The 12,635-nt window shown below is 44.9% G+C and overlaps 1 protein-coding gene across 1 annotated transcript; it reads left to right on the forward strand.

Moving 5' to 3' along the window:
• The first annotated feature begins 384 nt into the window (after positions 1 to 384).
• LOC144146292 (membrane metallo-endopeptidase-like 1) lies at positions 385 to 12,065 on the forward strand. Its single transcript, XM_077678253.1, has 3 exons — positions 385 to 549; positions 10,296 to 11,201; positions 11,646 to 12,065. The coding sequence occupies exons 1-3, from the start codon at positions 385 to 387 to the stop codon at positions 12,063 to 12,065; spliced, it is 1,491 nt and encodes a 496-aa protein (XP_077534379.1).
• The last annotated feature ends 570 nt before the right edge of the window (positions 12,066 to 12,635 follow it).

The raw sequence follows: 12,635 nt of genomic DNA on the forward strand, positions 1-12,635 counted from the left end.
CAATCAATCAATCAATCAAACGATAGTACAACTCGGCCTACAAACGGGTATGATAATGTTCGAAGCATTACCCAATTAACGTGAACTACGGCTTCAGCAGTTATGAAGTCACAAACTTTTGTTTGTTGCAGAGCGTCATTCCGATGCTTTTCTCGTAGTGTGCGTTGCATACGTGAGATAGGAGATTGCGGTTGAAATTAGGCGGGAAGGAAAGCCCGTTTGCTTCCGAACGAGGCGCCCTCTCCCAGACAGACTTCACCCCAGCCCACGGACGTGGTATGTTAACAGGCGGAGCTGAAGTTGCCCAAGTCGACTGCTAGCACCGAGTCTGCCCTACGCACCGTCCTCCGGCTACTGTGCGCCGTCTCGGTGGGCGGGCTGGTCATGGGTGTCTTCGTGGCGAGCATCCTGGACCACGGTAAGCCTGAGCGGCGCCCCTGGTGCGCCACCGAGGGCTGCATCTACCACGCGTACCGGCTAGCCGACGCCATGGACCCCGCTGCCGACCCCTGCGAGGACTTTTACGCCTACACTTGCGGGCACTGGGAGGTACGTTTTTTCTACAGAGAGCGACTCTGCGAGCATGACGAGGTCCTTGGTTCAATGTCCACCCAATGCTGAAGCTATTCTCCAGAAGGAACGTTTTCACAAAATTAAGGAGATATCCTGGTTCCGTTTGTCTGCTACATGTCGCGAAATGTACATCTTACAATTTAAAATCTCGCTTGCCTCGAGTCTTGTTTTTGATTTTCATAACATAAGCTACGTGGTTAGTTGTACGTGTTCTACACGGCTATCTTCAAATCTGACTAGCCCCACGTAGACCAACCTGTGGACGAGGATGGATCATTCCCGGCCCCTTCCCGGCCCGTGTCGACGGGCTTGCCACCGATGCCTGATGCGGCGAACATCATAGTCATACCAATTTCGGTTTATGCTACGATGGGCCTAGTGAACTGCAGTTTCAAATAAACACGTGGCGCCACCTAGTAGTCGCGGCGGGGTCTTTTCCAAAGTAGAAAATTAAGATACATGCAGCGCTTCTCTATGGAGTTCATTGAAAACGACATCCGGGAAATTAGTATACAGCTCATCACCATGGTCTATTACGCTCAGAATTGTTAAATAAATATTCCCCTTACGAGTTGTGCGGGAATGCATGCTAAAATATTTTAGAAAGGGCCACCTCTCTAATAAAAGCCGATGACAGTACACGAACAACTGCTTGCGACGCCCTTGTGCCCAAAGTACACAGACGTACCCGAGGAGAAATAAAAAGAACAGAACCTTTGGTGCATTTGCGTATCTTCAGGCTACTTGGCGTGCGACCGCTGCGAAAAAGTGCCTTGTAGCCAACAAAGGGGAACCAGTGTTTATTTTTGTAGCTCGGCAAATAGTTTTCTGGTGTCAGAATAAGTGTGTTTCTGCATCAGAATTACATGGAGCATTCCACGTATATGCATTATTCCATTGTACGTACTCGCGCGAAATATAAAGAAATACGTACTCACCCAGGCGAAATATAAATAAAGCTTTAAAACGAAGCCACCAGAAACGTAAATGTTTACGCTGCACAGCGCGCCCCAACAATAATCAGATGGGCAAACACGAGCCCCAATTAGAATACTCACATCTAAATTTTTATTGATATGGCACTCAAATATCTAAAACATATGGTCATGTAAAACTTGTAGTTTGCGTTTCTCCCGCAGTAGTTCCAATGAACCCGCCGCTGTGGCTCAGTGGTTATGTCTTTGGGCTGCTCAGCCTAAGTTCGCGTGTTTGGTTGCCGACCACTGCGGCGACTTTTCTTGTGGAGGCGAAAAGCAACAACGCCCGTGTATTTCAGATTTCAGCGCACGTTAAATATCTCCCGGCGGTTTAAATTATTCGGGAGCCCTCCACAACAGCGCGCCTGATAACCTCTGTAGTTTCGAGGGGTTAAACCTCCCAATCAACCAATCGATCAATCAGCTCCAACGAAAGGAGTTCAAATGAAGCATGTTGCACAAAATATTTTTTTTGACCAGGTAACAGGCATGAGCACAACTAACTGCGTTGGCATGTAGTTACAAGAACATCATGTACAACTCTATCAGCTTTGAAACGATCTCTGTAATTCCAAATGGTATTTTTTTTCATAGGAACTACGAATGCGGCGGAAACCACTTGTTCAAAAATATAGCTTTCGTTGTGCGCTCTACCATGTCTGAGTCCGTGTCTATGTCCAGGAATACAATGGTAAACAACAACTTAAATAAACGTATCAAATCTTTTGCGAAATCTTCTTCACGGGCATCTACGTCCAAAAAGATTCACACGTTACGTACGTGTTTATCAACCTATGAACGCATTAAAAAAAGCTTCAAGAGATTTTTTAGCCCGTCCAATTAACACCCATCGTAGTTTCAGCAATTTTAGGTCGTTTTGCTGCGCAGTTGTATTTAAAAAAAAACCTGCATCTACAAACCTGAATCTGCCGGCTAGTGAAGCCGTATGTCGCAATATACACGCACACAACGGACATCAAATCCCTTCGTGGCATCCAGAAGGCACAGCGAAGTTTACGCAGGAGAAATTCGCTACCGCAAGTACCGCGAAACTAGCGTCTGCGGCCTTCTCTTCAATAAGCAGGGAGCCCACTGCTGGGTTATGCCGTTTATGCCCTCATCAGCCTCTAAAGCTGAACAAACAAAATCCATCACAGTGTTGCCGCAGGCGTTTCGATTAAGGGGGCCCAGCAAAACACGTTACGTGGTGCAGATATCCTGGGGACGTCAGCAATCGACATTGCAGATGCCCAGGAGACGTACCGTTGGGGTTGAAATTACATATATTCAACGTTGCTACAATTACAAAAAACCCATCCAAATCACACGAAGGATAACGTAGAATAGACCTCTCATGGTACTTTTATATGCTGTTTACGGGATGTTATCTTAATGGTACAACTTACGAATATTGTAGTGGTACGTATGCAAGACGTATATATATGTCTGTTCTACTTTTTTTTTCTCTTTGGCACAAGCATTGGTTTGTTATGTTCATGTCTAGTGTACGTATGATATTGTTGACATGAACCTGTATGCTTGAAATTTACATTTATTATACTATATTTGGGAGTTTGACAAGCCTCTTTTCTAAGGTTTCCTACGTGTTGTGGGCATTTATACTCCAAACACAGGTTTTTCTAGCTATTCAGCACTGTTTGCTGTTACTTGGCCCGTGGTTTTTAGATTAGCGTGTTTCCATTTTTGAAGTGCTGCATACGGCATGAAGTCTCATATGTGAAGTGCCAAGCTGACCACACACTCTTGCAGAAGCACACGAAGCACAGCTCTAAACAAGAAATGTCTCATCGAAAACAAGTGGCAGTAAGTAACAGCAAACCAGTCCTGATCAGCACAAGCGCCCTTGACACTAAGGAAACCACAGTAGCGTCATCGAATTGTACCACACAGCACGGCGGTACAAGCCTTCTGCAAATAAACTATGAGAAACAATTCAAAAATTAAACTAATTAAAATGATAGTCTTGCCAACCTAGCTGAAAGTAACTGCAGCTGGGTAGTAAGAAAGCTTTCAAAGTACACATAAAACACAAAAGAGTTCATGTAAAACCGTTTATATTGACTTCCAAATTATGTAATTTGCTTTCACAGCACGACTTTAATTTTGATTCCTATCTGCCCTGGCCTACAGGGTGCGGATTGTATAATTACAAGAATAGTACAAATAAGTCACACACAGCAGAAAGGTTGACAAAAAATAAAAAAAGCAAACATGTAAACCCAGGTTACAAGCACAAGATCTCTATGCAACTTTAAATATCTCACATTAAGTGAAATGGGTGGAAAACAACGCAAGAAAGTGTGGAAACAAAGAAATGATTGAATGGTGGTTACAAAAACAAAGAATATTTACGAAACTAAATATTTCACATCTAGTGAAAAGTTTGGGGAACAATAAAACAAAAGCACCTTGGAAACTCAGAAGTGGTGTTGAGTGGTGGTTGTGAGTGCCATACAAAGTTAAGCTACTTTATTCATGCCAACATCTAGGGAAATGGTTATGAACTCTAGAAAAGGTGGGCATACAGAAATGACTGTACGGCGTTTACAAGAGCAGTAGAAATTTACGTGATGAAATGATTCACACTAGGTGAAATGGCAGGACAACAATAAAACAAAAAAAAACTTCAGAAACAACTCATTGAATTGTGGTTAGGAAAACAATACAAAGTTACACTATTTCAATATTTCATACAAAGTGATATGACTTGGGAACAAAAGAAAAAACGGCGAACACGGAAATGATTGAATAATAGTTACAACAAAACAGATTTACACGACTACGTAATTCACACCAAGTGATACGCTCAGAGAAAAATAACACAAAATAAAAATGCATGGAAGCACGGAAATGATCCAATGGTGGTTCAATGATGCATGCCTCCATCATCAGTTATGGTAATGATTCTTGAACAGTTTGCGTTCTTCGCTGTGGTGCCAGAAACTGCCAAATAGTTGCAGACTGGATTGGTTGGAAAGTGAGTAAAAATTTCATGGTCCAAAGGCTGAAAGAATTTTAATAGCTTTTCTAGCAATAAAAACTAAGAAGCCGCAGGTTGTCGACAAAGCTGTTATTTGCACGGGATGTGACTGACAATAAAAATCTGGGAAAGCATTGTCTGGCGAAAGAATTTGATGTCTGTAACTACACGAAGATATCCAGTTACACACAATGCAGGATGCCACTCGGAGGTGGAAAAAAGCGTGCTTCTCTTTTTCCCAAACCAGGAGATTTGCTTCCCCAAGTTGACCGTCAAGAGTAGCTTGAGCAGGTGCGTTGTGCAGACTGTTGAAGTAGCACCTCCCTTGCAAGCCATTTCTTCAATCTAGGTATGGGTACAGGAAGATATGTGTTGTTAATACAGCTTTAAAGACTGGTATAATACAGAATGGCCGCCTACCATTGTCCCTGAAAAAGGCAGTGTATGACAGCTGCATCTTACCGGTACTCACCTACGGGGCAGAAACTTCGAGGCTCACTAAAAGGGTCTAACTTAAATTAAGGATGACTTAGCAGGCAATAGAACGCTAGATGATGGGTGCAACATTAAGGGGCAGGAAGAGAGTGGAGTGGATATGATTTAATGTCAGCATTTGCACTACTAAGGCAACCTTAAAACTAACTATGACTGCTAATGTGATGTACCACTATTTATAAGAAATATATTTCGTGAATGGGGACTCTGAGGACATTTTAGACCAGCTACAGGTCACATCTGAACTTGGAAAATGTTTTTCTGTGTCTATTCTAACCGCTTGGTTGATTTAAGTGACAATATATACACGGATGAAGCCATGCCTACAAAATCTGGCAGAAGGAAACGTGCACAAACCCGGACAGGGTCACTGCCATGGACGTAATCCTGCAGCAGAATGGCAAGGTGGGCTATTTGGTATATATGCATAACGAAACCATCAAAAAGCACATCACTAAAAAAACCTGTCCTGTTGTCCGGATTCTTGTCCAGTTAGGCCTACATTTTTAGTTGAAAGATACGTTGTACAGCAGTAAGCATCAAAGAAGTGCATGAACTTTTTACTGCACAATCACATTAAAACATAGCCTTCCCTTCATTTAAACTCTATGTAAAATTTTCAGTGGCCACTGTATTCGAATTGCCGACGTTAAAATTCGATTGTAGTCAGTTGTTTAGAGAGGCTTTCATTAAATTAAGTGCATTTTGCTTATAGTCTTTCAGTGGCCTTTACGTTTAAACAACGGCCATGTGACGGGGGTGGCTGCGGCACTGCTAAAAAACCGCGTGGGAATGAAACCAAAATAATAGATTCCCCCACTCACTTTGGCTACTACTGCACCTACTATACCCTGATCCCGAGCAAGCTGAATATTTTAGCAATTCAACTTTGCATCAATGCACAGTTATTGAGGCGTCATAAGAACATCTACCGCACAATTCCTACAATGCAGTGCAGGGTGGGGCATGAGATGGCATTGGCTTGCACCAGGAGCAACATGGGGAAAACAAGTTAACAAATCTTTGTTTCAGCAATGAAGCGCGTGCAAAATATAAGGACTTGGGTGGCATTTAGGCAAGAAACATGACTGACAGACGGAATAATCAGGACGCAAACAAGATGCACGTGAAGTAAAACATGATACAGGCAATCTGCAATTGATACTGGCTAAATTTTACGGCATAGGTGAGGTGACTTGACTGTATAGCATGCTATTCGGGGTAGGTCTTCCCCAAGTAAAAGTTGGCAGTCAGTCTTGTTACGAATTTGCTGTTGCATTTGCACTTCAGCGCTAGATATAAAAGAGACACCAACTTGTGCGAAAACAAGGTTGCTATATTCATCAGAACGGTGTGCTAAACATAGAAATGTCACAATTGCATTCTTTTAAGCTGCTTATGGTTTTTAAAATGCTGAAGGATTGAAAGTGAGTCATCATCATCACCAGCCAATCTACGCCCACTGCAGGGTAAAGGCCTCTCCCATTGATCGCCAGCTACCCCCGTCCTGCGCTAACTGCGACAAATTTACACCCGCAAACTTCTTGATCTCATCTGCCCATCTAACGTAATTTCTGCCGCCCCCTGCCATGCTTGCCTTCTCTAGGGATCCACTCTGTTACCCTTAATGACCAACGGGTATCTTGCCTTCACATTACATGCCTTGCCCACTTCCATTTCTTCTTAATTTCTACTATGACCTTAACACGCATTCGTTCCCCGATCCACTCCACTCTCTTCTTGTCGCTTAATGTTCCACCTATCATCTGCCGTCCCATTGCGCGCTGAGTGGGTACCATCGCACAAATTTTGTCATTCTACAGATTCTCCGCCCAAATCGCAGAAATATATACACGCAGGATAGAAAAATGGAAATGCCTGTCACTCGTGTTTATTACATCACTGCCACGCATCAGGGTTTCCCCGTTCTGGTGAACACTCTCTCGTTCTGTTTTTTTTTTACTGACTGTACAAAAGGCGCCTTCTATGCTGCGAACACAAACAAATCCTGAAGACACATCTAAGGCGTTGTGCATTTACGCACGAGTGGGAAACGAGGCTGCGCTAAAGAATATGGACAAAACATCCACACAGCTAGGCCACTGTGGCAAATCAGCATTGCGCCGCCAGTAGGAGCAACGGGTGTAGCTGGCAGTGCGCGAGATGATGTTTACGTCAGATGGTGTTGCCATTCCTATCGGATGTTGCCCGGTTGATGTCTTTCTTGTTTGAATAAAACTCAGCAGTTCAGCACTTGGTACTATCTTCTCTTCTTTTATGTCCTCGTCTACGTGCGCTGTTAATCCATTGAAGACCGCGTCGCCAACAACGGTTTTTGTTGAGGCACGCTTCACAAGCGTTTGAACTTCGGCTGGTTGGTACATAACTTCGAGAGAAGGCGGATGGGGCGGGAACTAAAGAAACAAAGCGCAAGTGTTTATCAACTTATCGCTCCGTCCCGTCTGTAACGCCACCGCTTTATTTCGAAGGCACGTTTCACACAACGCCAGCAACAAAGTACAACTTATATGCCTCTTCACAGATATTCTGGCAAAACTAATAAAGCGTGATATTTTATTAGTAATGACGTTGAAATGCACAATACTCCCGAGGGGAAGGCGATGAACAAGGTCCCAACAGCAACGGTCTAAATAGCGTTGCATCGGTGACAACTGTCGTCGCGCTTTCTACTCGCCGAGCTCTTGCAGACGAATTGAGTTCACAACACGATTCACACGGCTGCACACAGTCTTCATTCATTCACAGTAGTAACACCAGACATTTGAATAAAATTCGAGGCTCTCACCCTGCTATACACTTAAACTGAACTGCGTAGAACAAGCGTGAAAATAGCTCGTCGCTCCGAAGGTAGCATAGAGTTTCTTAGTAAGTATGCTAGAGAGGAAACTGCGCCTCGTAAGCCATGTCGTCGTGGGGGTTCATGGGAAGACCCCCTTTTTGGCTTGGGCTTGGCTTGACAATTGACTTCTTCAGCGGTTTTGGGGATTTGCTTTCTTCACTATGCATTAACACGTTTACGAGCTACAAGAAAGCCGAAATCCTCCCTGTTCTGTGGTAGCAGTGTTCGGTGAAGCAGCAGGCAGTGCGTGATCGCTCCTGACGTTGCTCATGCCGCAGTCGAAGGACGCACGACTAAGCGGGTAATATGCCGCTGCGAAATTTGTAGCCGACTAAAAGAAGAAACAAAACGTAGTTTGACGAAGACAAGATACGACCACGGGGATACGAAAGATACAGACGCTTGTATGCGTCCCATCTTGTCACCGTGCACGACTGTTTAACGCCACGTTTTCTTTTTTCTTGTTAAAATAGTTGCCGGTTGGTGCACCGGTTCACCACGAAGGCAACGTTTTAATAGGCACGATCAAAAAACTTTCCAAACTCTTCAAGTAACCTATTACTTGCAATAATGGTAAAATTAATAAAATCAGTCTCTAATGAGTCCCCCCCCCCCCCCCCCCCAAATATTGACCTTGTGCGTAACTACAACCTTGGGTTGCGGAATAGCAGTAACAATCGTTCCGGCAGAAATACGCTTTACTTCCTTTTTTTTAAAGAGCCTGTTTTTATTTTCCACTTACGCAATTGCACACTATTCTTCGCGTTTTTGTGGCACTTTGTTTAAATTTGCGGTCTTTAAAATGTTTCAATCCAAGCCAATGATGCAACTAAGGCGAGCGCAATGTATAATGGCGGTCCATGCCGACACAGACGGCCTTGGTGTGAGCCGCATAGACACTAGCGCCAGATTCCTCTCTAGTGTATATTGCAAGAAACTCTATGGAAGGTAGGGTGGCTAGAATACCGAAGGTCATGACCAGTGGATTGGATTGGCTCATATGATCTGGCTTAATAGCACCGTCGTTATTTTTCGGTCTCAAAACAACACATCAAACAATGTACTTTTCAATTGTTCAAACTGTAGCGTTATTACACATTTTGTGCATTTTATGTAGTTTTTATCTTAACAACGGGAGGAATTAATGCCCCACTTTGTGCATTGCGGGTATAATGAAGGAGAGGGTGCTCATGGCTCTGATACAAATAAATGAACATTGTTGGCCGCGAACCTCGAGCCTTAAGTAAAATCCGTTCTTTATAGAGAATTTTGCTGACTAAAATAAAATAAAGATGATTTATGTGCCTAAATCTTGCATTGCAAATTCGAGTAGCCCAACATACGAAAATGGCGCGAAATTCAAACAAGAGAATCAAAAGCGCGAAGGTTGTATGTTTGATATCTCGAGACATTACGTGCGCATAAGTTTAAATAGAAAATATAACACGTGAAGCTAACGTATTACTTCATAAACCAATTCTAGGCACGTCCATTTCCTATCCCAGCAGCTTATTAAGCCTCGCGAACGATCCCGACTGCAGCACACGTTCTTTTTTTTTCTTCAGGGAAGTGCGCTAGCTTCATTATCGGCTACTTTTGCTTTTAGAATTTGTGAAACAAACGCGTATGATGCTTAAGAATGTAGTACTTTTACACTGACTATTAAGGCGCAAAAGAACAAAAGGTGTCAGATTTTGGCGAAACACACATGGACACTCCTATTTTTTTTGTGGCAGCATAGACTTTTACTAAGCCATGTGAAATAGCTGAGCCCAATGCAGGGAGTGCATGCCGTCTTGACATGCACTTACCATAAAATGTTTGCTTCACCTCTTTAATAAGTGACCACTCCAGTTTGTGACGGAACATATTTTAATATTGGAATCAAGCTAAACAGTGGCGCACAGTTAGAAAACTTTAACACTCACACGGAACAATTTCAAGGATAATTAGCTTTCCAAAGTTGTGGTAATTATTGTGATGCTCCAGAAGAGGAATAGTAAAGCTGAGGACTAAAATTAACTCCATCGAATCATAAATGCTCTGAAGTTACAATTTTCACTGAATAAAGCATTACTTGCTGTCGGAGAAGCACCGGGGGCAGTATAAAACACAAAATCTTCCGAAAACAGCTAAGTTGTATTTTGTCTGCAGGGCCCGTTTAAGGTGGGGGTCAATGTCGGGCATATCCTTGTCGGTATAGTTTCGTGGTTTGTTCTATGTCCAGTTTATATTGTGTACATGCTTTAAGCTGCTGTTGTCGCGTGAGTGGTGTACGGGGACCAGTAAACACTCGGAATTTTCCCAACATTACATCTGCAGGTGGGCTGCTAGCTATGGCACAGTTGTATCTGATTTCGGTCTGTGTGGTCTCTTGTTCGTCCCCAAGGGCTTCGAGGAAGGCGCAGCTAACCAGGCCGAAGACGCCGCCATGGCGCTGTCCGCAGACATTCTGGAGAGCCTGGGGCGGCCGCTGCCGAGCAACCGACTGGTCGGTACCCTCGTCAGGATGTGCGTTGAAAACAAGGCGGGCCCACCAGGCAGCGCCAAGGGGTTCATCGACTTCGCCAGGGCACTGGGCCTGCCTGTGGACAAAAGCGATGCGTTCAGGGGAAACCCGGTCGCACAGTTGGTGACCCTGAGCACGCGGTGGAACGTGGACCTTCTCTTAAGTCTTCAGGTGGTAACAGGCAAGCACCGAACCGCGAGCCCTTTCCTTCTCCTGACGTCGCCCAAAAAGCAGCGATTACGCGAGGTTCACGAGGCCGCGGGCCGCTACGCCGAAAGGCACCTCAGAGGTCACCTCGACGCCTTCGTTGACTACTCCCCGCAACGGCTGCGAGCGGTGCAGAACGATCTTCTCGAGGCAGCCTCATTCGAGTTCGAAAAGCAAGAAACACTGCACCTAGCGGATATCGCCATGAGAAATTTTTCCGCCCGGGAGTGGTTATCCTTGCTAAACGATATTTACAACCCTGAGTTCGTCTTTGGCGAGGACAGTATTATTGTCTTAGAGAACGGTGGTGTGCTAAGTAGGCTCGACGCCGTCTTAAAGAAGTATACCCGGAAAGAGGTGGTGGCAACTGTGTGCTGGATGTTCGTGCACGATTACCTCTGGCTATTGACGGACCTTGACGTTGGCGGAGTGCGTGATACCGGCAGGAGCTCCAGCGCGGGAGAAAACGACACCAGCCTCCTGCTCAGACACAGACCCGCTGAATGTCTGCAGTATGTGGACACCTTCTTGGGAATTATCAGTGGCGCCAACTACGTTCAGGATGCGTTTTCTCCCGCCGTGAGAAGGCAGATTGATGCACTTTTTGGAACGATTGATACAGCTCTCGTTGAGGCCGTTCAATCTTCTCCTTGGATTGACGCCGACACCAAGACGAAAATCGGGGCTAAAGTTCAAAATGTTACGAGAGATGTTTGGCCGGCTAACACCCTCTACGACACTGACGTACTCCTCACACTGTACCGGGATTTGTCCCTGACAAGTCGGGACGTCACCGCAAACTTTTTATCGGCCACCAGGAAGGCAAGATCTCTTTTAGGAAGTGAGCTGTATTCGGATTTGTTCTTCAGGAGGCTTGCGACGACACCGTTTGGCGTGACTGGTTATCTCAACCATGCGAACCGCGTTCTGGTCGCGGCGTCAGCCCTGGGAGCGCCTTTCTTTTATCCGGACGCCCCCAGTGCTGTAAATTACGGCGGTCTTGGTGCCTTGTACGGCGCCCAGTTGGTGCGCCTTCTAGAGAAATCGGGCGTCGCATTCGTCACAGATCAATATAGGGTTCCAGTATGGCAAGCAAAGAGCCGTGCCGAATACTACCAAAAGGCGAACTGCAAGATGGCCGATAAAGACGCTGCCGGCCATGCCGCCATATTTCCAGCTCTGCCAGCGCTGGTGATCTCGTACGCAGTTGCGACGCATCAACGGGACTTTTACCGTGTCGTCAGGGGAACGGGGCTGAACGCCACATCAGGCCCCCAGCTGTTCTTCCTCAGCTACTGCTACGCAATGTGCAGTGCCAACGGGAGCCGTGCCTCCAGCCAATGCAACCTCCCCTTGCGTCACTTCAGCCACTTCGCGAGAGCTTTCCGTTGCCTGCCGGGTTCCGCGATGACAACTGAAGGGTGCACGTTTTTCTCGGCGTGACTTACTGCTTTTACAGTGTCCAACGTTCTTTTTTTCTTATCTTTATTACTGCGTGGCTACTGCTTTTTCATCGCATTGAAAAAAAAAATCCTCCTTAAAGATTACCTTGAAACTAAGTTCTTGTGCGTCGATTTTTGTTTGCCACAAGTTGCCTTATTGGCGCTCAAAATATGTATGCACACGTTTGCTGTTTGTCTAAGTTATGAACATTTAGGGCACACGCAGTAGTTTACGTGTGCAGATTGAGGAGTGTTGTTTTTATGACTTAGAGAATCTTTTCTAGTAAAAAAATATGTTTCCAAGAAAGTCAGCACTTTAGTGCCAATATTTTCAGCCCCGAAATTACATCATGGCACTTCTGAAGGCCGTGTAATTTTTTTGAGCTGTTTTTTCGGCATTGTTTTCACGACGGTACATCCTCCGTAGTGAGCCTGAATAATGCATTTTTATGCCGTTTGCTGGCTGCTTTTGTAACTTTACGCCTTAATTTTTTTTGGAAGTCTGTTCTGCAGAGAGAGCTGATCTGTAGAATTTATTCCCTTTCCCTAGGTAATTCATGTGGGACATAAT

This window comes from Haemaphysalis longicornis, unplaced genomic scaffold (assembly GCF_048455015.1).
Source record: "Haemaphysalis longicornis isolate Haplotype H1 unplaced genomic scaffold, Haemaphysalis longicornis Haplotype H1 scaffold_7, whole genome shotgun sequence".
In the NCBI taxonomy this organism is placed as follows: Eukaryota; Metazoa; Arthropoda; class Arachnida; order Ixodida; family Ixodidae; genus Haemaphysalis; species Haemaphysalis longicornis.

Bases quoted from the DNA above. Each gene is read 5' to 3' on its own strand.
- LOC144146292 (XM_077678253.1), top strand. From the start codon at position 385: ATGGGTGTCTTCGTGGCGAGCATCCTGGACCACGGTAAGCCTGAGCGG. The intron at 550-10,295 runs GTACGTTTTTTC...TTCGTCCCCAAG, and splicing joins ACACTTGCGGGCACTGGGAG to GGCTTCGAGGAAGGCGCAGC. The intron at 11,202-11,645 runs GTGAGAAGGCAG...TACGGCGCCCAG, and splicing joins AGGATGCGTTTTCTCCCGCC to TTGGTGCGCCTTCTAGAGAA.